Source organism: Mytilus edulis, chromosome 14 (assembly GCF_963676685.1).
Source record: "Mytilus edulis chromosome 14, xbMytEdul2.2, whole genome shotgun sequence".
In the NCBI taxonomy this organism is placed as follows: domain Eukaryota; kingdom Metazoa; phylum Mollusca; class Bivalvia; order Mytilida; family Mytilidae; genus Mytilus; species Mytilus edulis.
Genome location: NC_092357.1, coordinates 53,918,450 through 53,942,316, shown reverse-complemented (window position 1 = coordinate 53,942,316; position 23,867 = coordinate 53,918,450). Strand labels below are relative to the sequence as shown.

Genomic DNA, 23,867 nt, shown 5'->3' with positions numbered 1-23,867 from the left:
TTTATATATGTATTTAGGAAAGTGCTTTAGCGAAAAGTAAAATCTAAAAAATACTGAACCCCGATGAAAATCTGAAAGGAAATTCCCCAATGAAATTAGCTAAATCAAAAGTTCAAACATATCAAACGAATGGATAACAACTGTCATATTACTGATTTGGTACAAACATTTTCTTATGTAGAAAATGGTTGATTTAACCTGGTTTTAAAGCTAACTAAACCTCTCACTTGTATGACAGTTGCACCAAGTTTATTTTTTATTGACAACGATATGTAAACAAAACAAACAGACATAATAGGTAAAAATGTAAAAATACAAATAGGGGTACAGCAGTCAACATTGTATTATAATCATAATCACTATAAGAAACACACAGAAATATGTAACAAATAAGCACAAAATGGCATATGGACCAAACATTTAAGCAACTATTAAAGACAAGAATACACAAATTTACCATAGTACAATAAAACAATGACAGGATGTACAAGTACCGAGCCACATCGACAGTAAAGGTAATATTTATAAAAACAAATAAAAGAAACGTATAACACGTTTTTATGATAAACAACGTCAGTACCCAGAATCTTTAACTCAAGATAGACCATCGTGTATTATTTGTGATCAAGAAGTTGATACGGAATATTTATCAACAATGTCTTCGTACCTTCCGATGAATTGTTTTTAGAAAAATGACGAGACGTTCTTTGACATACCCCTGGTTCATTAACTCTCTGCTCAGACGCTGGTGACGTTTTACAAAGTTTGAGTAGCAGCTGCAAGCTCTTGAATACCGAATAAGTTGGGAAATGTAAATTTAATTTAGTTTTTGGTGGTGTATATCTTATATAGAATGTGTTGACCATGATCAGCCAGATATTAGTATAATTCTGAAATACATTAGTAGGCTCAGATTTCAGATTTTTTAAATTTTTGTACGAGTAAATATAATACATGGTCGTGTTTTATTAGTTTTTACTTTTTTCTCCCGGAAGTTCGGATACTGTGTAGTTCAACGAATAGTAATAACTGCAATCGCGCCACCATTCAAACGTGAGAGTTATTTTCTCGGTCAAATATAAAGTTTCATCAAAACAGTTTTAATAACGATAAGAAATCGTCATATAATGTCTTTGCTTTTTTTTTTTTTATGTCAAATATAAGTATGTTAATTATATGACATATCTTTATTTCAGTTTGCACATAAAGATAAAGTTTCAGGATACATATAAAATGAAAGTGTATCTAGATTTCCACTGAGAAATGTAGTTAGTAATTGTTTTGGTCAGAAATAGAGTGGCTATAATATATTATTCTACTTTAAACCCATATCGAATTATTGAAATATTATGATAATTTTACTTTACATATCTAAAAAAATACAATAAATGGGCTATGTCAAAAAAAAATTGAATACAACTTTGACTCTCTGAACTTTTACTAGATACGTAAAAGATTCATTTGTTTCTTTCATTTTTCTGAAATATTAATAATTTAGTTCATTCAAGTTAGGTATATATTTGTTTCAATGGCTATTGTTACATACGTTTCCCTTTTTTGTGTTGAATAATAATAGTTATTTTTCAACACAAAAAAGAAAACAGCGTCATAAGACGTAAATCTACAGATGAGATGTAACTATATGACACCGTATGGCCTTCATTGTTGAGCAAACCAATACCGTATAGTCAGAGCTTTTTAAAATGCCTTGACGTGACAAATGTATTAACGAGAAAATTAACGGCCTAACTGTGTAAACGTGGCTTAAGACTGATCCTACCAAAAACACAAGCATGCTTTGTGGCACCGTTAAAGTCCACAATTCCTCTAAAGTCCACAACACCGCTAAAGTCCACAACAAATTTCCGCTAAAGCCCACAACGCCGCTAAAGTCCACAAACTTTCCGCTAAAGTCCACAAAATGCCCTCCGCTAAAGTCCACAAGAAAACGCCGTTAAAGTCCACAATAGCAAGTTCCGCTAAAGTCCACAAAAAAGCACCGTTAAAGTCCACACCATTTTTTATTGTTAAAAACATATCATTCGTTATTTTTATCCCGTTAGTACAATACAAAGCATCAGTTTGATACATGAAAGAAGTACAGTATCTGTATATGATTTTGTTCCATTAATTTTGATCTTTATATTATGATGATGATGGCCAATTTGGACATCATTTTTAAAAAGTTTGTAAATTCGTTAGTTATATTATTACTGCATTCTACAAGTACTTTTTTTCTTATCCTTAACATTTAATAACTTTTTGACATAATTAATGTACAAAGCAAAGGTGCCTCATAATCTATAACATTTACACGGCATTCATTCAGGCAACAATCTAGATTATACCATTAAACAAAAAAACTAGTAATTAAGTTTATGAATTCCAAGTTCTCCTGTCGCAAAACTTTTAACCAAATATATCTAACGTTATTATCTATGTTCGCTATAGAAAACAACAAAAAATAATGTGTTAACGGAAAAATGAAGCCGGTATGAAAAATTCTAAACTAGATGTGTCAAAGCAACACGAATGGCCCCGTCCCAAAAAGTTGAAAAATCTGCCATTTCAATATAAACACATGTGGACACAAACATGATGGTAGCCTCACATATCAAAAATCAGCTCAAAATCTGGAGGGGAATAGTGAAAAAATCCGTATAACTGTGATTTTCAATAATTTATCAAAGTCCTAAGCCCGTAGTTTCAGCGAAAAATTGTGGAGTTGACCTATAACTCATCATGGAGCAGAACGAAACTTAAACTTGATCTGTAACTCATCATGGTTAACTCACATACCAAAAATCAGCCCAATATCTGAAAGCGTTTAGAAAAAAAGTCCGTACAACTGTGATTTTCAACAAATGTTGCGGAATGACGGAATGACGGAATTACGGAAAGATGGAATTACGGAAAGACGGACAAAGGGTAAAACTATATGGCACCGACAACTTCGTTGCGAGGCCATAATAAAAAAAAAGATCTATTATGCTTTAAATAACATTTTTATCGATTAGTATCGGAAATGGATGCGTTGAATGAGTTTCTATCAAAATGTCACAATAAAACCTGATTTGATCGATATAGGAAGATATGGTATGAGTGCCAATGAGACAACTCTCCATCCAAGTTAAAATTTATAAAAGTAAACCATTATAGGTTAAGGAACGGGCTACGACACGGAACCTTGGCTCACGCCGAACAGCAAGCTATAAAGGTCCCCAAAAGTTACAAGTATAAAACCATTCAAACGGGAAAACCAATGCCCATAAATGGGGCTTAAAAAATTTATGCATACACTAGTTGTTTATCTTGGTAACTTAAAGTGTTTTAATCACATGTAAAATTACTCACAATATTAATATGTATAAAATCACAAAACGCTAAATATGTTCTACAGTAACCGATAAAATTGTATTGAAATGAACAGAAACATTCTTTGATATTATATAATTCGTAAAAGTTTCTGCTTAAAACTTCATACTAGTCTTCCATTTAGCTTTTTCAAAATACTAAAAAAGTATCTTCAAAAGAGAATAAAGAAAGGAAATTAACTCTGAAAGCGATACCGTGAACTTTGATGTGACGTACATTTTATCAATCAATATGACTATTATATAGGATAGTTCAACAATTGTGGGTATTCGGGCTCAATGCAACATGAACTTTCCTATCGCGTTTATTCTATATCCACACCCTGCCTTTATCCTATATCCACACCCTCCAATGTCCATAGACACATATTTATATTAGTTCTGGATTTCTCAACACACAAATAAATCGGCAAGTGAATGCAAAAAACAAAACAAAATACATTTGACGGCATTTATAGTTGGATTTTCACAAACCATTTGAATTGTCTGAGTATATATTTGTTTATATGCACTCTTCCAATCTCCGTCATTACTACCTGTCTCTCTGAGCTCTTACCACCTTGCCCACATATCTAACTGCCTTATTTCTATGTAGATGTTTTATAAATGTATGATTTTACTCGGATTTTCTACTGAATACAACCAAATAAACGGAGAATGTGTCCAGCTAGTATATATAACATTATAAAGTATTATTACAGAAGAACGGCCACCCAAATTCGTATTTGATCCGTGTTTTATGGTAATAAGCATTGTGTATACGGCGTTTCATAAAATTTGGTTGAGGCAAAATAAAATTAGAGAACGAAAACTAATATTGTTGGGACGTACGTACGGACAAGGGTTGGGATAAAAATTTCGGACGTTTTTATACTAAAATTATGCATACCCGGCCAAATCCCGTTTATCCCTACGACCCATATACGATCTGGTCGATTTGGTCTGGTCGAGATCAGGCTGAGATAGTGAATAGTTGGTTTGGTCTTGATAGTCGATTAAAGATCGTGTAAAGATCGTGAATTGATCGGAATTATCGAATAGTACTAATTTTTTGTCGAGATGAAGTCGTGATGGAGTCATTAAGGAGTCGTGAATGGTCGAGTTAAAGTCGTGTAAAGTCGGATGGCGGTCAGGTAGAAGTCGTAAACAGGCCCGATCAAGAATTTGGTTGAGTTTGGTCGTGGAAATTTGGACAATCGGGATCATCGAGTTGATCTGAGCGGCACTGTGAACCTAGCTTTATAGATATTTGCAAAGGAAATTTAAATATCAAATATAGGCTCCTAATTATGTCTCCAGCATATACATAAAGGGAACACTATGTTGGAGTTTCTTGTGGATGAACAAATGTTTACTAAAGAATAAAAAGAGTGTAACAGCTAGATAACTTTTCAGAAATGTTGTCTGTTTGATTGATAGAAAATCGCAACACAAAGATCACATTTATGGTGATAAAGCAAATACTATTATCTTTTCATTTACCACAAATATAATTTATGCTGACAAGATATACTTTCTAAGAAAAAAAGTCCATGTAAAAAACAGAAATTGGTCTTTTGAAAATAAAAAAAAAATGTTTGGACTTTAACGGTGCATTTTTGTGGACTTTAGCGGAACTTCTTGTTGTGGACTTTAGCGGAGGTCATTTTGTGGACTTTAGCGGAAAGTTTGTGGACTTTAACGGCGTTGTGGACTTTAACGGAAAATTGTTGTGGACTTTAGAGGTGTTGTGGACTTTAGAGGAATTGTGGACTTTAACGGTGCCACAATGCTTGATACTATGTTCTCAGGAAGGGTTAGCAGATCGTTCTCTTAATTTACAATTAAATCGGCTGTGCAAATCGGACAATTATGCAAACATATTTCAAACCCTGTGACATTCTTTGTGTGCTTGTCCCTAATCAGGAGCTTTTAACTCAGTTCTTATTGATCGTAGCTGTCTGTCATTTAAGTTCGTTTATTATTTTAGCAAACATGTATACATATATGTGTTGTCCTTTTTACATGTTAAAAATGAATTTTATTTGTTTTCGTTTCGTTCATTGAGTTTCTAATTCTTATCTCATTTTAGCACAAATAGTTGTAGCAAGACTGGAATCCTTGTCAATATTGCATCAACTGGTGACTCCACTCCTCAGTCAGATTCCATCCCCTAACTCGGGCAACCTTGTAGATCCACTACTGATTTTCTCTTGTATTTCGGACAAAGGTTTGAATGTTGGACTTCGGTGTTGACATGAATATCAATTATATGGTGATTTTTATAAATTTCCAGTTACAAAACTTTGAATTTTTCGAAAAACTAAGGATTTTCTTATCCCAGGAATAGATAACCTTAGCCGTATTCTGCAAAACTTTTTAGAATTGTGGGTCCTCAATGCTCTTCAAATTTGTACTTTTTTGGCTTTATAACTATTTTGATCTGAGCGTCACAGATGAGTCTTATGTAGACGAAACGCGCGTCTCTCGTATTAAATTATAATCCTGGTACCTTTGATAACTAATTGGAACACCGCCAGTTGTCATGGGCCTTTTCTGAAAATGTCTTTTTAGCCGTTTGATGCAAGTTGGACCATATTTTTTTAATTTCGTTTGTTGGTCTGTGGCACCCACCTAAAGAGTTTACCCTTTTTGATAATGTGCTCCAATATGCCAAACCTTCTTTCATCTGTCACGGAACTGGTACCGTGACTCGACTTAAATTTGTTATTCAATAATGAGATGTTTTGCTGTACCAGTTCCGTGATCAAATTAAGTTATTTCAGTTGATTTTAATATTAAGATCTGTTTTTGTGCGTTTTAGAAGCACTAACAGGCATCTTCATAGGTGTTGATGATAACTTTGCAGACGACGGATGTTTACAACCTAGGGAATTGTGGGAAATATTTAGAGGAAAACCAATATTTAATGATAGCTTAATGACGCATCCTTCATTAAATGTTAATTAGTTAAGAGGAAACAAAAGTGTGCTTCGTGCAACATATTTTAATGGACTCAGTCACATGAAGAACTTAATGCATCATTAAGCCTTAATGGCTCATTAAGCTAATGCCACTTTCGTACAACCCGGCTCCTGATCTAAAATAAAAACATTTACAACAACAAAATGTGTAAGGGTTCCGCGGAACCCAGCGACTCGCCTACTTTTGCTGTTAATCGCAAGCTCAACAACAATTAGAAAAAACAATTAAAGTTTTCCTCTGGATACTATCTTTTGATTGTAAGAACCTTCCGTCCAAGTTTGGAGAAAATCAAGGATAGTTTATGAATCTAATAAATGATTTAAAAACTTTAACTGCACACTGTTAAGTCCATTAATAAGTAAAATACAGATACACAGGTGATAAATTTAACAAAATTTCCTTCTAGATACTAGCTTTTGATCATGAACAAGCTTCTGCCCAAGTTTGGTAGAAATCCAAAATAGTATCAGAAACTTTAACCACAGAGTGAATGTGTTGTTTCCGGGCAGAAAAACTAAGTCCATTTAAAATTAAAATACGAAATTACAAAATCTACTTCTGGATACTATCTTATGATCACAAACAAGTTTCGATCCATGTTTGGTAAAAATTCTGGATAGTTTAGAAACTTGAACCACACAGTAAATATTTGTGGACGCCGCCGACGACGCCGACGGAATGTAGGATCGCTATGTCTCGCTTTTTCGACTGAAGTCGAAGACTCAACAAAAATGACAGGCATGAACCAATGACTGAGTAACAGGCTCTGGTCTTGGGGCAACTAATATGTATACATTTGTAGAATGATGCGGGATTAAACATGCATGTCTCTTGGCGCTCCACACTCCCTTAACATGGTACAATGGTGTAACAGCAAAACATATTAAGTACATACTGTTTCATCGATAGACGCAGCTCCGCCATTAATGAATATATGAATAAATAATGAGGTCCATACGGGGTTATCTGCCCCTGACGAAATCTTATCGAAATAGCCTTGATCAGCCTTAACATCGCTGTGCAGACTGTAAACGTCAATTGGAATGACTTAAGTTAATAGATCGACATTAACAGAAAAACAAAAAACACTTACTAAAAAATAAACACTCGTCTTTGCTTCAACCTAATTCAAAATCTATTACAGCTACTAACTATTTAATCTTCTCTCAGACTTGAGATTAATTCACAGATGTCTCGTTATCGATATCTAAATGAATACCTCACTATGAGTTTGAGAAAAAGAACATTCACAATCGTTTTATTTCTGACAAGTTGAGATGATATCCTTACAATTTTGTATTTGAAACCATATATTTGCTGAAATATAAGCTCAGAATGAAAAAAGCAAGTGAGAAAATTGCTACAAATCATTTTAAAGACGACCAAACGAAAACTAGTAGATGTTGGTAATCCGTCAATGACATCGAAATATTTGAAAAACTCAGGGTAAGCAAAAACATTAGTGTTCCAGATGACTTGACAATTCGTAATAATCAATGTACTTGAAATCAAAGAAAGATAACTCCATTTTTTAAAGATTACACTTACACAAGAGATCATTTATATTTTTAGAACAGTGCTTAGATTCCTAAACCTTGCACAAGTTATGAAATTTTCTGACAAGTTTAACATCATTTTGTAACTAAAAATATCAACCCAGAAACAATTACCCGAGGAATTAATGACTGATTTGGATGGAAACATTTGAAATGTTTTATTTGCGATACTTAAAGGGAGTAAAGGAACATGCAAAACCCGTACTTTGATAAGATTTCTTTACATTTGAGTTATACAAATGTAGCTACATGTATATAACGCAGTCTCAAGGATGTCACAAAACTATGAATTGCAATTGTGCAATTAAACTCATAAAACATCCAATTTCTAATCAAAGTTAACTAAATTTTTTACTCGTAAAACACGACTTCTTCTCTTTTCTTATTGGTTGGGAAAATTTTGAAGACGGTACCCAGCAATTTGAGAAATCATAAATAATATTCACCATATCAACAATGTGTTTCAAATCTAGCATGACAAGTTAAACTTTGGTGATACCGTTTTAATAATGGTTCCGTCCCTTTTTTAGGCGATATCGCATTGAGCGAAGCAGAAAATATCGTAAGCCTCATTTCCACCTTTTATTTATTATTCTATTCTATTATATAGATTGTTTGTCCCAGTCCGACCAGTATTTTGTTTTAACTCTATCTACAAATTGTAATATATTTGGACATTCTTTTTTAATAACGTCTCTCATCGGAAAGTTTATTGGAACATCTGTGATCTGGATAATAAAACCAAACAGGCAACAGTCAATCTGAAAAAAACACAACAACATTAGTTTCAAATATCTTTGAAAACCTTTCTTTTCCAATAATATTCAAGCAAGATGTAAAGACAAGGAGAGTACCGAAATAATTTCTTAAAGAAAAAATCATTATGTATAAGGAAGCATTTGATTCAACGTGTTTTGAGTTTTTACTCGAGATGATGTCTGTTATTTGCCGCGTTTCATTAAAACAAAAAGAATAAACAAATCCATTCTACACAGGAAAAGACAATAAGACCGTTCATGAAATTGAATTCGGGATAAGTTTGGTGTTTTAAAAGTCAAACTAGAACACAGCCGCGAAATCGCGGGCATATAAAGCGTGATTGAGAGTATATTAACTGTTATAGGATGACTTTTTTGTAAAAGATTTTATAACTGGAGAATTTCAGGAAAGATATTAAAAGTCATATGTACTTGGGAACTGAAAATTGTGTTGACCCTTCCCCTTTTTCCAAAGTACCTTATTTTTTGTTTTCTGTTAATTTCAATTATATTCGCGTTTTTCTGTACACTATGAACATATACATGTATATACTATGAATAAAGTGTATTTATATTAACTATAAATTCCAAGAAGCTTACTTTCCACGGCAGTCACTGATATATTATATATTGACTTGATAGAAAACTTGGAATTGACAATAAATAGTAAAACATTTTATATAAAATATACGCATACATGATCATATTAGTATTGTATACGTATACATGTATGATCATAATATACAGAAAAATGCGAAATAATAGTCCAAACCCAAAATATTTGTTTAATTCAAACAATTTTAAAGGTCATAAACAGAAGTTTTGTTTATGTTCTTTCTGAGTACGTCGGCTTCCTTCACCATAATAACAGATTCTCCCCGGTGTCCTAACACTCCATGGAGTTGAGGTGGGGATTGTCTTTGTAAATATTAGAAATTGTAAATAGTTTAGTGGCACATCTCCATTAATCCAGAAAGGGAGTGTATACGAATTCTACTGTACTGTTCTTGAGGGGTGCTCCGTAAACGGAGGGTTATACATACATACATACGTACATACATACATACATACATACATACATACATACATACATACATACATACGCACGCACATTCCATATGACGTAAAAGCCCGTCCGGAGACGGAAACAATATCCGGACGCCTTTAGGTGTCAGACCACCAATTACTCCCTCCAATTTAGAACGTATAGTCCTACTTTGACACAAAATAGTGCTTTTGATGTCATTGGTTACTTAAACTAACCAACACATTTGCAGAAATGAAACTTTTGGTGAAAGGGAAATATATTTAGACCATTTTGAGCCAAAATTCACTTGTCTATGAGTTTGCATTAAAAATTCAGGATTAATGCGCTACATAGTTACTGTACACTAATTTAAGATTTCCAGAAAACCGGGAGTTATTTTGGTAGTACCTGTCTTTTCAAAATCAGAAATTTGTTACAAGACTTTAAACATTGGTTGAAAATTGGCATGTAGGAAGGTGATACATGTACAATTCAGGACATACTTGTTTTTCTTGAAGTTAAACTTAAGGTAAAATATTTAGAAAGCTGTGAAAATTGCAATATTTGGTTGAACAGATAGGGATTTTTAATTGGTGGTCTGACACCTTTATTTTCGATTTTCTCCCAAAACAACCAAAATGGAAAAATCATAAGCAAGGATGACAAATGCGACTATGCATGGTACCAATAGGAGTAATCTACCATGTTTCAAATATTATAACAAAAATCTCTGTATTAAAGGCTGTGGATTTTCTATAAAAATATTGGTGTATTTGACACAAAGTACTCTTTTTCTATTAAATGAAATGAAACAGTTAATAATAATGCATTGCATCAAGTTTCCCCTTGGTATATGTTCAAAATGGCCTATCTCTATTATTCGTTATATTTGTAGTTTTGATACAATTGAAGTTTGAAAAAGCCATACAAAAATGGCTACAGGAGGGGTCATAAATCTTATTACTGTATTTTGCATTATTATTTGCAATTGTGTAATTAAACATTTAATATACATTGTTTGCTACAAAATGATATATTCATATAAAATTGAGAATGGAAATGGGGAATGTGTCAAAGAGACAACAACCCGACCAAATAAAAAACAACAGCAGAGGGTCATTTATATGTAAAGTTGTATTTATTTGTCATTATCTGTATATTTCAGATCTGCCGTTGCCTTCTATGCTATATTAAATAAAGTATATGAACATTCTGCATTAATTCATCTGAGCCTTATTCCACCTGGTCACACTAGTTTAATATATAATGCTTAAGTAAATACCTTCACATTTATATTACTACATAGATAATACTGGAACTGATGTTGCTTTATTAGTATTTATCATTTTGGGGATAACCAATTACATTGTAGCGTATTTCTAGTTTTGAAACAAGAATGAATAATTTTCCTCTTTCTGGTCATCATTTTTTTTAATGTCTTGTGTGTTGTTTTGTAATTTTGGGAATTGGTGATGATGAAAACTACTTGATAACATCAATTAAAAAAAAAATTATAACTCGAATTTAAAAGAGCTTGGCACCTGTTTATTGTTGAAGAATTGTTTGTTTTCAACCACTAGATCATGAATCAGTGTCTTATGTTCTGTCGTAGGATTGCTGTTTTGTATTTCCCTAAATGCAAATATCAAAGCGCAAATAATTTGATAGCATACAGTGAAACCTGTTTAAATCGAACCTCTTCAGGACTTATTATTTTGTTCGCTTTTGGTCGATGTTCGGTTTTAGCAGGTTCATAGCACATACAGTTGAAATGACGGTGCTTACCAACATATTTGGTTTATATGCAGGTTTTCGGTTTACACAGGATTCGGTTTATACAGGTTTCACTGTATAACACTCTACTAAAAATAACGAATACCAGAGTTGGGTTATCTCCCATCGTAAATGTCTTGTCGCCTAAATATTTTGATATGGCTCTGATATCGTCACTTCCGATTTTGTATATTTCTTCGTTGCTGTGACGACCTATTCCATGTGAAACTGCTCTATTTTTTACCTGTAAGATAGAATAAAGTGGTGCATTGAATAGTTGATTAATTGTTGTTTGCTTAAACGTCCAGTGGCTTATATTTGTGCATGTTCAGGAAGAATGTTAAATGGAGCGATGTACAGTTTGACATTGGTATAGAAAAAGCCTTTATTGTACTCTGCTTAATAGCTGAGCGGTCTTTTCGATGTATTTTCATTCAAAAATGCTTATTTCGGATCTGATTCAGTCAGTTTGAATTTGCTTCCAGACTAATATTCAAAAGTGTTCCTATTTGCTGCATATCAGCCATTTTGATCTGACTACATATGCATAAGGCAAATTGGCTGGTTTTTTTTTTAGATTTTCCCCTGTAAACTTATATATCTATAACATCCTTGCAGAGAAGGTCCAACAATTTAAGAGTTCAAGTTATCAGTGTTTGCAAGGGTGAAAATGTTTCATTATTTCCAATTGTAAAAGTTCTCACGAATGTGAACCAGCTTACTTACACTACTACCAAGATGTTCTGCAAATGCCTTCGCTTTTTCTGGATCATCACTTGGTTTTAAATATTCTAAATACTCATCGACGAAGTGATCAACATATCTGTACCAAAATATAGACCTGAAACATATATATAAGATCATTTTCTTTTCTCAATTGTTACATGCATTTTAAATAACTGTAATTAATGTGGTTGATGTCGAGATTTCTAGGACCTAACCTATTTGATATACGGTTTCTGTTAGTCTGCTCTAACCCGTTGATCAATTGTTCAATATTTTATCTAACTCGAAAAAATAATAAACGAAAATATAAATCTCGAAGTCCCGAAAATTTGTGACATACCCTTTATTAAAATCATAAATTTATTATCGATCAAACTGCTAAAATAGAAATTTGGCATCACGCAGAAGGACTAACGGCTCGAAAAAAAGTTTCCAGTCCATATTTAACCATGGTTTTAAAAGAATTGCGGACCGATATCTAATTCAAGCAAATGATTCTTTCAAACTAAATGAGATTTACAGGAAAACATATTTGTGTTTGATTTCTTTGTTGACTATCTATTTTATAGCATATACAGGAGATTAGTAGGAAAAAAAACACAATAAACCGCTTGGTTTATGGTACAAAGTTTACTGTGGTTTCTTTTGTACATCGATGTTTCGAAATTCATTGAAAGTTACGATTTTAAAATTGACAGGAGCGGGATGACATTTACAAATTAACATTTGATCGGAATTATTCACAAAGTATGTTGTTTTTTTTTATATATGCTGTTGGTAAGTTGAAGTGATTTATGCATGTAGGTATTGAAAAAATAACCATATCGGCTTCTCAGAAAACGAAATTATTGATGTAATTACACGTTTGAAACATCGCTAATTGTATGTAACGACTATATACATCGTGCTTTGAATGTTTCAGACGGAAAAAGTACATGTATTTTGAAACACTTCTACTCTCTAAAGTTTAAAATTCAGATAGCCTTTATCAAAAATACAAATTGAGCATCAACGTACTTGTATCAATTGTCCTGTTATTATTTTAATATTTAATAGATATAAAAACATTGTAACTTTTCAAGAAAATAAAAAGTGTGCGATAAGGGAAATGACAATATTCATATAAAATGACTATTCTAACTTGCTTGATGGTTGAATGCTGCTACATGTAGATTATCGATCCACAACAGAATTGATGGACACTTCTTCAACGCCTTTGTCGTATTTGCCTCATTGGAAATCAAACCACATAATATCTTTTTTTTATAAACAAGTGTACATGCATGTTTAACCATCTTACCAAGTCATATCTTCCTCAATCATTTTGAGAAATGCCCTCGATACTGCCTTCTCGACATCTGATAAACAGTTCTCCATAGAAACGGAGAAATAATCTGTCAGATATTCAATTATAAAGTTGGAATCGGGGTATTCCTTTTGGTTAAATACAATAAATGGACTTTGACCTTTTGTCGACATACCCATGTGATCTACCACCTACAATAGATATTTTGATCATGTTTTTAAATATTCGTGAATTCCTGTACTGTTGTGTCATTTACTGTGAGTCAGAATATAGCAACACAATCATTAATATCACCCGAGTAAATATGGTCGAGGGCCAATACAGCTGACCGAGAATCTATACCAGTGCCAATACAGAAACAGCCAGTTCATAACACTTTTATTAAATAATCCAAATTTTTCAATACAGACTTGTTCTGAATGCTGTATTATATACATTAAATGTGAATATAGGGCCAATATTTCCAATACGGACTGACAATGATGTGAATATAGGGCCTTCATACAAAATGTACTTCGGTCAACGCTTTTACACCCCAATGAAGTTACAAAAAGAAGCATTCAATTCTTAAATAATATAACATTTGTATTGCTATAATTTTAAATTGTTCTGCATTTTTGTTAGAAGTTTTGTCGTTTACTCAATGGTAAATCATTTATTATATTGATTGATTGTTGGTTGCTTAACGGTCAGTGGCAAATATTTCATGCATGTTCAGGACGATTTTTTTATTATAATATATGTTCCTTGTAAGATTCATTTCGGGCCTTACTTTGTTTACTTAGATGTTCCAGACCAAAGCGACTCAGGATGGACCTTTTTATTTGTAAGCTCCTTATTACCGACGTTGTTTCCGATTTTTCAAATAAGAGTGCAGATACATGTATCCGAAGAGACGTGTGACCAAAACACGTGACACGTTCACATTTATTAAATCTCGATCTTTTAAATTGTGCATACAATGTACGTTGATATTGTCAAACAACTTAATACATGTGCATTTTTTTTTGCAATAATTTTAAGTATAATTTAGTTAAATATACTTACTTCAAATGGGATTTTATTTATTCTTAACCACGTTTCTAACTTTACTGCAAACGGAGAGAAATTCGGGACTCCTTTTGACATTATCCTAGGAAATACATGCAGGTAAACAACATCTTGTTTCCATTCGGGTTTCCATGTTTTTGCAGCAGCCATCGTGTTGACTTTCTGTCGTTCATTCACAACACACCACCCTCATATACAGTCGAAATAGTTTATGTAACAGAAACAGATTACCTTCAACGTTGATAAAAGTATATTTGACCATATTGATATGGTCATACAGGTAATACGGCGATTGATCCATCCTTGTGGCAATTCAATACATGTAAATACAGGTATACGTAAATAAATACACTAGGTCAAGGATATCAACAACAGGAATTCACCCTTTGTAATCTGTTCTGTTACGTAAAAAGTGAAATACTTGCAGAAGGCATATACGTGTAAGATAAGCTATTATAGCTATTCTATTCTCAATATTTTAGCAAGTCATATTTAGCGGTCATATAGAAAAAGAAGAATTAAAAGTATGTATCATTATTACGTGGTACAAAAACATTTTAGACTGAAAAAAAAATGAAATCAAACTTCTTCGACTTATAAACCTAGGATTATTCTGTTCGTAAATACGGCCAATGTTTCGAACCTGCTTTCGTTTGGCTGTTCGGGAGATATAAATGAGCAAACATAGCCTACAATGTATAGTATCTAGCATAAGCGAACTGAGGGTCTTCTGGGATTTTCTTTTTAATGTATTGTCCAAATTGCAACTGAACGGGATGCATATTTTAAAGATTTCACACAACCACACATCTGCCTTCATTGGAAAAGGAGGGGCATTCCCTTTAAATTGAAAAAAAGGTTTTATTGGTAGTATATTTTCCTTCAATAAAAAAATATATATATACTTGTGAAAATAAGACGAGGATGCAAGCAATTGGAACTCATTGTACCACCTTCAACAATTAGCAAAACCTATACTGTATATTTAGCTGTAAAATGGCGTTACGTGACAAAATAGGGAAAATTGCAAGAATAAAACCAACATTTATTTCTATTAAAAAAATGTGGTTCCTGTATTGTTTGCTCTTTGTTGAATCTCATCCTCGTTTACGGTCGAATTTTCTAAACTATAATGCATGCTGTTAGGTCTTATTGTAATAACTATACGTGATGGATAACTTGAAGAATCGGTTCTTTAAAAGTGAGCCGAGCACACATATACATCTTATTCTTTAGATATTGCAAACTACTAACATTTGCAATTGAAATCAATATTTTTCATGATACTAGCAATTGCAGAAATTGGTTTTTCATTTTTTTTTTCTTCACTTACACACAAAGATTATAATTGTACTGGACAGGTGTTGTTTCAATTATTGTACTTTGTATTTTCGAGATTTTAGCAGATTTATAATTCGAAACAAGACAATAATAATTCTTTTCTTTTATGCATTGAAATTCTGTAAAAAAATAATTTAGGGCTTGCCATGAATAACTGTCTTCCAGTGCCATGTGTACGTGTCACAAATAAAAACTGGCTGTATCTTGTGACTGAGTTATGTGTTTGGCCTGGAACCACATACACACACACTCACACAATAAGATTAGTCTGCACCGTCTCTGACTCTGGGACTAACTCTTGCAGCAAAAGACAACTCTGGTTAGCGCGACGTATATTTTTATAGTTCATCATGGAATACGATCGACAGTTGGAGCTGCTCAGTGTCATACTAAATCCAATCTGCTTTATCGAACTAATATATCAGTTTATATAACAAATCAAAAATTAAGTGAACAGTCTTGACCAATATTTCTCTAAATGAGTGACAAATTCAATTAACGGATTACAGAAAAATTAGCACATAGAGGATAATTTACACTTTACACCCCAGCTCCTTTGTTCTAACAGGGGTGATCTGAGCCGGATCACCCCTACCAGATCACCCCAGTTCGAGTTTCTTTGTTATGCATGCTTTCCTTTGTTCTGTAACATTTTGGCGGGAATGTCAAATCCACTATAAAACTTATAATTAATTATACGGAAAAGACTATCTATCAAAATTCACGTAGAAAAAATCCAGTGTATATGCTGGGATTCGAACTCAAGACCTTTAGCATATCAGGCCACGACACATACCACTACACCAGGACGACTGGATACGAAATAGTAGTAATTTGACATACTTAAAGGGAGCAAGATCTTTTTATAAGTGGGGCGAGTTGTCAGACCTTTATTTAGTGGGGTTTTAACCTTTTTCTTTTATTAGTGAGTTTTCAGACTGATTGTTCAATTTTATTTTACATTTTTTCAAAGTGGGGCAAGTCGGTAAAGAAGAGTGGGGCGATATTTTTATAAAGTGGCGATATAGTGTGGGCCGATTGGCAAGTGTGGCGAGTTGATATTGTTTGATATCTACTCATCGTGTTTGGGGGTCAAAAAGTGTATACATCATAAACATGATAAAGTAATATATAAAGTATATTATTATGGTTGTGTGGCGTTCTAAACTAGATTTTATGAATTGTAAATGGTTTTTCGTCTAATCTAAAACAGCTGGGATGTAAAATAGTTATCCCAGTCGGACTTGGTGTGTCAGTGTTAGATCACCCTCTGGCCTCCGGCCATCGGGGTGATCTTACACTGACACACCGCGTCCTTGTGGGATAACTATTAAAGAACATACAGACTTATTTATGGAATTAAAGATATACGAATAATAGAAGATTTTTAGTAAACTTTCGCTAATAGAAAATCAAACTGAATCATGAAATCAGATTAGCTTAATCTTACGGTGGCAGAATGCGGCCATGAAAGAAAAAAAAATTATGTTGTTCCCTCAAGATACTATGTCGTTCCCTCAAGATGTTATGTCGTTCCCAAAAGATAGTTATCTCGTTCCCTCAAGATACTATGTCGTTCCCTCAAGATAGTTAGCTCGTTCCCTCAAGATAGTTATCTCGTTTCCTCAAGATACTATGTCGTTCCCTCAAGATAGTTATCTCGTTCCCTCAAGATACTATGTCGTTCCCTCAAGATAGTTATCTCGTTCCCTCAACATAGCAATACAATTATATTGATTTATTTTTTATTTCCAACTTCGAAACGGTGGAGTAAAGACGTGGAGTTACTTCCAATTCACTTTTTAATCAAATGCGGAACAATGCAAGAACGAGAAATTAAGAGCACCGACACGAAACACGGAAAATAAATAAGGGAAAACACGAAGCACGAACATCGAACCAAACACGAGAAAACGAGAAATAAAACACCAAATCACGAAAAAACGTAAAATGAAAAGGCCGAAAACGTTGCACGAAAATAACCCTTTACCACCCTTAGAAAATAAAATTAAAAATGAGCCACAAAATGTTTTATCATCTCCTATTCCTGGATTTCTAATACATTAACCTAACTGTTTGTGTTGTACATGTGCATATGTATGTAATCAGTATCTTCCTTAGATTTAATTTTCAAATGTTAAAAGGGTGAAAAATAATTCCTTTTCTGTGTATCCATGGCAACATTCTGCATTTATTTACCATAAAATATTGCAAAAAGGGGGTAAACATGCATGTCACATATTCCCCCAAAATTTGGATCAAACTAGAATTTCAATGCTTTTGAGTAATACCTTTTTAGACACTGTTTTCATAAATCTTCCTAATGATCAAATAAAAAATGGGTGTCTTTCGCCTAATTTTTTCGTAAAATCTAATCACAAAGTTCGTGCGACAAAAAGTTGGAAAAAAACATTACAAAAATTGCCGGACCAATGTATGGTATGGACATACAAATACGGACTGTCATACAGAAAACAGCCTATATTACATACATTATATGATCTTGATGTTCATATAAAGCCAATACGAAGGCTATTTTAATACTCAGCTATCCAAAAATGCATTTTATTGCACACTAGCTCTTATATTTGAAAAAATCCTCAGGGTTAAAATACGAAACTACACATCTAACTGTGGAGTGCTACCTTTACTGGGACTCCGGGATCGGGTGTTTTTAAGCTCGGGATTTCGGGATTGACCCTTTCGGATCCGGGAATTCTTTTTTTCGGATTACGGGACGTCGGGATTTACTTTATTTAAATTCGGGATTTCGAGATTTCGTGTTTTTAAGCCCGGGATTTCTGGATCAGGATCCCTCCTATCCCCTCTCAGTTATTCTCTTTAAATACAGAATTGTTATATCATTATTATTATGCAAATATTCTACTTTTGGGATCTGGCCACGTCTACAGTTCCGCTTCGAAGGGCGAAATGAATCATATATCAATACAATTTTAAAATCTTGAGGGAACGAGATAACTATCTTGAGGGAACAACATAGCATCTTGAGGGAACGACATAGCATCTTGAGGGAACAACATAACATCTTGAGGGAACGACATAGTATCTTGAGGGAACGAGATAACTATCTTGAGGGAACAACATAACATCTTGAGGGAACGACATAGTATCTTGAGGGAACGAGATAACTATCTTGAGGGAACAACATAGCATCTTGAGGGAACGAGATAATTATCTTGAGGGAACGAGATAACTATCTTGAGGGAACGACATAGTATCTTGAGGGAACGAGATAACTATCTTGAGGGAACGACATAGTATCTTGAGGGAACGAGATAACTATCTTGTGGGAACGACATAGCATCTTGAGGGAACGACATAGTATCTTGAGGGAACAACATAATTTTTTTTTCTTTCATGGCCGCATTCTGCCACCGTATAATCTTCTAAACTTAACATAAACATCTTACAATAAAAAATAACAAAACCTGTGAGTGAAATATTGCAAAATTAAGACAAACACTGAATTTACAAAATTATGTTATAAATGTCTGAGAATTCAAAATCAAATGTTGTCTATTTTTCCACTGTAACACATTTATGACGTTGTAGCCTGAAATCTACTCCGAATTACAAACATCGATATAAATGCGATATCAGGATGTTATATTATCCTGTAAGGTATTACTACTCAGGCTACTAGTATGTCTTTAGTTTGCATTCAGTAACAGCAAGCATCACGTTATATGGTACGGTGTGTTACTGTATTGCTTTGTAGTTTTTATCTTTTGTACCGGTAAATGTATTCGTGGGTTTAGTATTTTCTTGTACTCATTTTATTTACGTCTTGATATTCACTCTAAGTTAGTACACTGATCGAGATTATAAGTTGTGTGATGGAAATTTAAAAATCTAGTGTAACTCAGTCAAACTTTTGTGTGTATGTATAACATCTAAAAACTCTGCAAAATTTCTGAAGGCGGGGTGAAATTGAACTTGCTAAATTGTATACACACTTATTTATTGTTGGAATTCCTATATTACCTCTGACTAGATGTCTTTTTGTAAGTTTATGCCGTCGGGTTAAAATTAACTGTACTTTTTCTTTTCGTATAGTTATCTTTTGATCAAGTTTTTTTCTGTCTTTCTTCGAGTTTTGATATAATTGACCCTTGGTTTAATAGCATTCTTACTTTCTTTACAAGATCAATTTGTTCCCAGATTTAAGAAATATTTTCACGCGTGGTGTGTGCAACTTCAAATTAGTAATCTGGTTTTTTTTTAACAATGATATTTTAATTTTCTTTCCTTTTCATACTTTATGTTATACTGTTCAACCATTACAAGAATGAGGCAGACGTTACAAACTGAACAATAAAAAATCACAGTTTTAAGAAAAAGATAATTAAATATAAGACGATGTGGTATGAGTGCCAATATAACAACTCTCCGTCTAAGTCATAATTTGTAATGAAGTCAACTATTATAGGTTAAAAAAGAGGGACGAAAGATACCAAAGGGACAGTCAAACTCATAATTCTAAAACAAACTGACAACGCCATGGCCAAAAATGAAAAAGACAAAGTGAGGCCTTCAACACGGAGCTTTGGCTCACACTGAAAAGTTAGCTGTAAAGGGCCCACATATGACAAGTGTAAAATTATTGAAACAGGAAAACAAAATGAAAGAGAAAACAGAAACACTTATTAACTACATCAACAAACAACAACTGAACAACAACCTCCTGACTGACAACGTTAACGTCATCATAGAAGACGTAATTGCAAATGAAATCCACACAGTGTGCAAACTGCTTAAAGGCACATAATTTGTATGGATGCATGACTGTATATATTTCTCAAGACTGTATAATGCATTGCATGGGTAAATATCTTGTACACAGTGGAGCTACATATATGTGAGTAGAATTAATTTTAATCTTTCAAATTTTATGTATGGAATTTTAGATGAGACTCAGAGTAATACATGTTTTTTAAGTGCTCATATTTCGGTTAAATGGACACTATGTTACTACGAGACTGTATTCATTAAATGAATCATTGTCTGAAATCTGCGGGGAAATTTAAACAAGAAGCAGACTGTGCATCGGCACTGGGTTGATTTTATGATACATTTTATTTTTCATTTTCAACATTTGGTTTTCTGTACATAATGCACTGCAAAATAACTACATTTTTCAAACAACTATATGATCTTATCCTAATTCCCGTATATATATTGTGGGGGAAAAAAATGCATTATTTTTTGTTTTTTCCTTTTTTCTTGATTCATTGACTTCTGGTGTTTCATTTTTTTGCTGCTTTTTTTTATTTTCAGATGGATGAATTTGATAAACTTCTGTAACAATTTCCTGTTTTCCTTTCTGAGACTTAGCTTAGGGGACATACCTCTTGAAGATCACTGATACGTTTTTCACTCGTTTAAACTTGGTCGATTCCGTTAGCAGATTGTCAACCATTTTCATAATATATTTTAATGCTCTATAACATTATACTTGTTTGGCTTTTTTACTATTTGGAGTTGAGCGTCACTGATTATTGTGTAGACTTGAGCTTGGTATATTTGATAACTATTAACGTCTAAATACATTGTATATGACAACTTTACGAACAATCCACGAATGTTGTTCTTCATCGGATAATCTATAATTACTAGTACACAGGGCTAGTATCGTAATATACTTCGTCTGAAATCTATCACAACAAATACAAAATCACATTACTTTACCTTTACATATATAATAAATAATATGTAATATTTTTATGCTTTATTCTGATAAAGTTGTATAGCAACAATAGTATACAGCATAGGCGGATCCAGGGGGGGGGGGGGGGGGGCTTTTGTGGGAAAAATTTGGTTGATTATATAGGGAATCATTGAAGCATGACTGGAGCGGGCCCCCCTTAGGTCAGTCAGGCCCCCCCCCCCCCCCCCCCCCCCCCCATTAGGATAAGTTCTGGATCCGCCACTGTACAGGACATAGTCATAATATAAAAGTACAAAATTACTTAAAGGTAGATATGTTGAGGTAGATAAAAATACAATAGGTACAGATTATAACATGCCCTTTTCCATATTGGCCCTGGTATCATCCCGAGACTCCCATATCGGCCTCGAGGCTTTAACCGAGGGACGATATGGGTCGAGGGATGATACCAGGGCCAATATGGAAAAGACATGTTATAATCTATTTATCACATATTTAAGTTTTGCAGAGAGGAGGAAAAAGTTCAATTACAACACCGTCATTGTTCGCCGTTGTCGTTAAGGACGCAATGACGTCACGTCATTTGGAATCAGGGCACAATATCAACATACTCTTTTTTGCCCCGGGCAATTTTGAGGTTATTGCATATGCAAAACCTAAGGTATTCATAACAAATATGTGATAACTTATTCTAATATTTTTGTATTGTCACAAATTTATCACATTGCAATTTTGAGCATTAGCTTTAATAACATGATTACAACTTACTAGGCAACATAATTGTAGTAAAGTCGCATTATGCTCAAGCGATATTGTAACACTGGGCAATCTATTAAGGAATAAAAGACGTTTGAAAATGACCCTGCATTGAAGTAGATGAATGTGGTATTTGCTCTCCTTGTAAAGTCAACCTCGTATCATTTTATTTACATCATGCTCATCCCGAAACTTTGTTACACAATAATACAGAACAAAATCTAAAATTGTCCGAGTCCAAATATATTTTAACTATATTTACATAGATATAAGAAGATGTGATATGAGTGCCAATGAGACAACTCTCCATCCAGATCATTTTTTTTTAAAGTAAACAATTACAGGTCAAAGTACGGTCTTAAACACGGAGCCTTGTCTCTCACCGAACAGCAAGCTAAAAAGGCATCAACAAATTATTAGTGAAGCCATTCATATGGGAAAACCAACAGTCTAATTTATATAAAAAAACGAGAAACACTCATGAACCACATGAACATACGGCAACGATTGTACATCAGATTCCTGACTTAATAGGACAGGCCCAAACAGTTGCAGCAGGTTTAAACGTTTTAATGGTACAAAACCTTACACCCATATCTAAAACAAAAGAGTTTCATCACAACATAGAAAGACACACTGTAAAATATCAATTGCAATGGCTTAACTCAATCAAAAGACATATTAACACAAATGAACATACACTGAACGATTAAATTTGATCTATGATACAATGTAAATACAAAATAAATAAAATAAAGGATGCATAATTTAAATAACAAGACTATACCGCTGTTATACAGGCATAAGAAATGTAATATTTCGGAAAGTTTTATTTTGTTTTTGGGGAGCATATACATTGTATATATCAATATATCACAGAGTCCTTTTCTTTTCAGTTTATTATATCAATGGTTCCTTCTGCAAATATTTCTTAATTCATGTCTTATTTCCGGCACTCTCCACGCATATATGAACGGATTGGTCAGTGCGTGTGCTAAGAATGGAATAGCCAGTATAGAATTTACCTGATGTGATAATTGTTGTCCTGATATGACCTCTATCAAGTAAAATATAACCATAGGCCCTGTCAGGATTAAAGAATGGAGGGAAATGACAATGCTGGTAGTAAACGCGCGCATCTCCCACGACTTCCGTTTTTTAGAAAACCAATTAGGTTTACCAATATCCGTTGATATTCGATCATTGTTGACTTGTAAATCGTTGAAACCCTGTCTCACTTGGTCTTTCATCTGTATCGTAAAAGGGTTATTCTGTTCTTGACTGTTTGAACGATTTGTATTTTGTATCTCGCTTGGAAAATTTATTTCAATGTTGTCTATGCACCTGGTTGCAGCTATCAAAAGATTTGGGCGTATTTTATTGTCGATGTTGGGTGTATTAGTCTTTGCACTAGGATAGGAATGTCTCTGACAAATTTTTCTTTTTTTAAATGAATGTTCTTTTTTTGTCGAAACTGTGTTCATGTTTTCCGTTAGATATGCGAGCGAATTTTTCTTTGCATGTATTGTCATGTTATTTGTTTCATT

At 33.5% G+C, this 23,867-nt stretch overlaps 1 protein-coding gene across 1 annotated transcript; it reads right to left on the bottom strand.

Annotated features, from left to right (window-relative positions):
• Positions 1-8,462: 8,462 nt before the first annotated feature.
• On the bottom strand, positions 8,463-23,441 carry LOC139503700 (failed axon connections-like). Its single transcript, XM_071293545.1, has 6 exons — positions 23,346-23,441; positions 14,532-14,722; positions 13,479-13,675; positions 12,179-12,293; positions 11,559-11,696; positions 8,463-8,655 (listed from the first exon to the last, which is right to left on the bottom strand). Exons 2-6 carry the CDS (start codon positions 14,682-14,684, stop codon positions 8,497-8,499), a joined length of 762 nt encoding a protein of 253 aa, XP_071149646.1. The 5' UTR covers positions 14,685-14,722; positions 23,346-23,441; the 3' UTR covers positions 8,463-8,496.
• Between the last annotated feature and the right edge of the window lie 426 nt (positions 23,442-23,867).

Bases quoted from the DNA above. Each gene is read 5' to 3' on its own strand.
- LOC139503700 (XM_071293545.1), bottom strand. From the start codon at position 14,684: ATGGCTGCTGCAAAAACATGGAAACCCGAATGGAAACAAGATGTTGTT. The intron at 13,676-14,531 runs GTAAGTATATTT...TATCTATTGTAG, and splicing joins TAAATAAAATCCCATTTGAA to GTGGTAGATCACATGGGTAT. The intron at 8,656-11,558 runs GTATTCGTTATT...TGTTTTTTTCAG, and splicing joins TGGGAGATAACCCAACTCTG to ATTGACTGTTGCCTGTTTGG.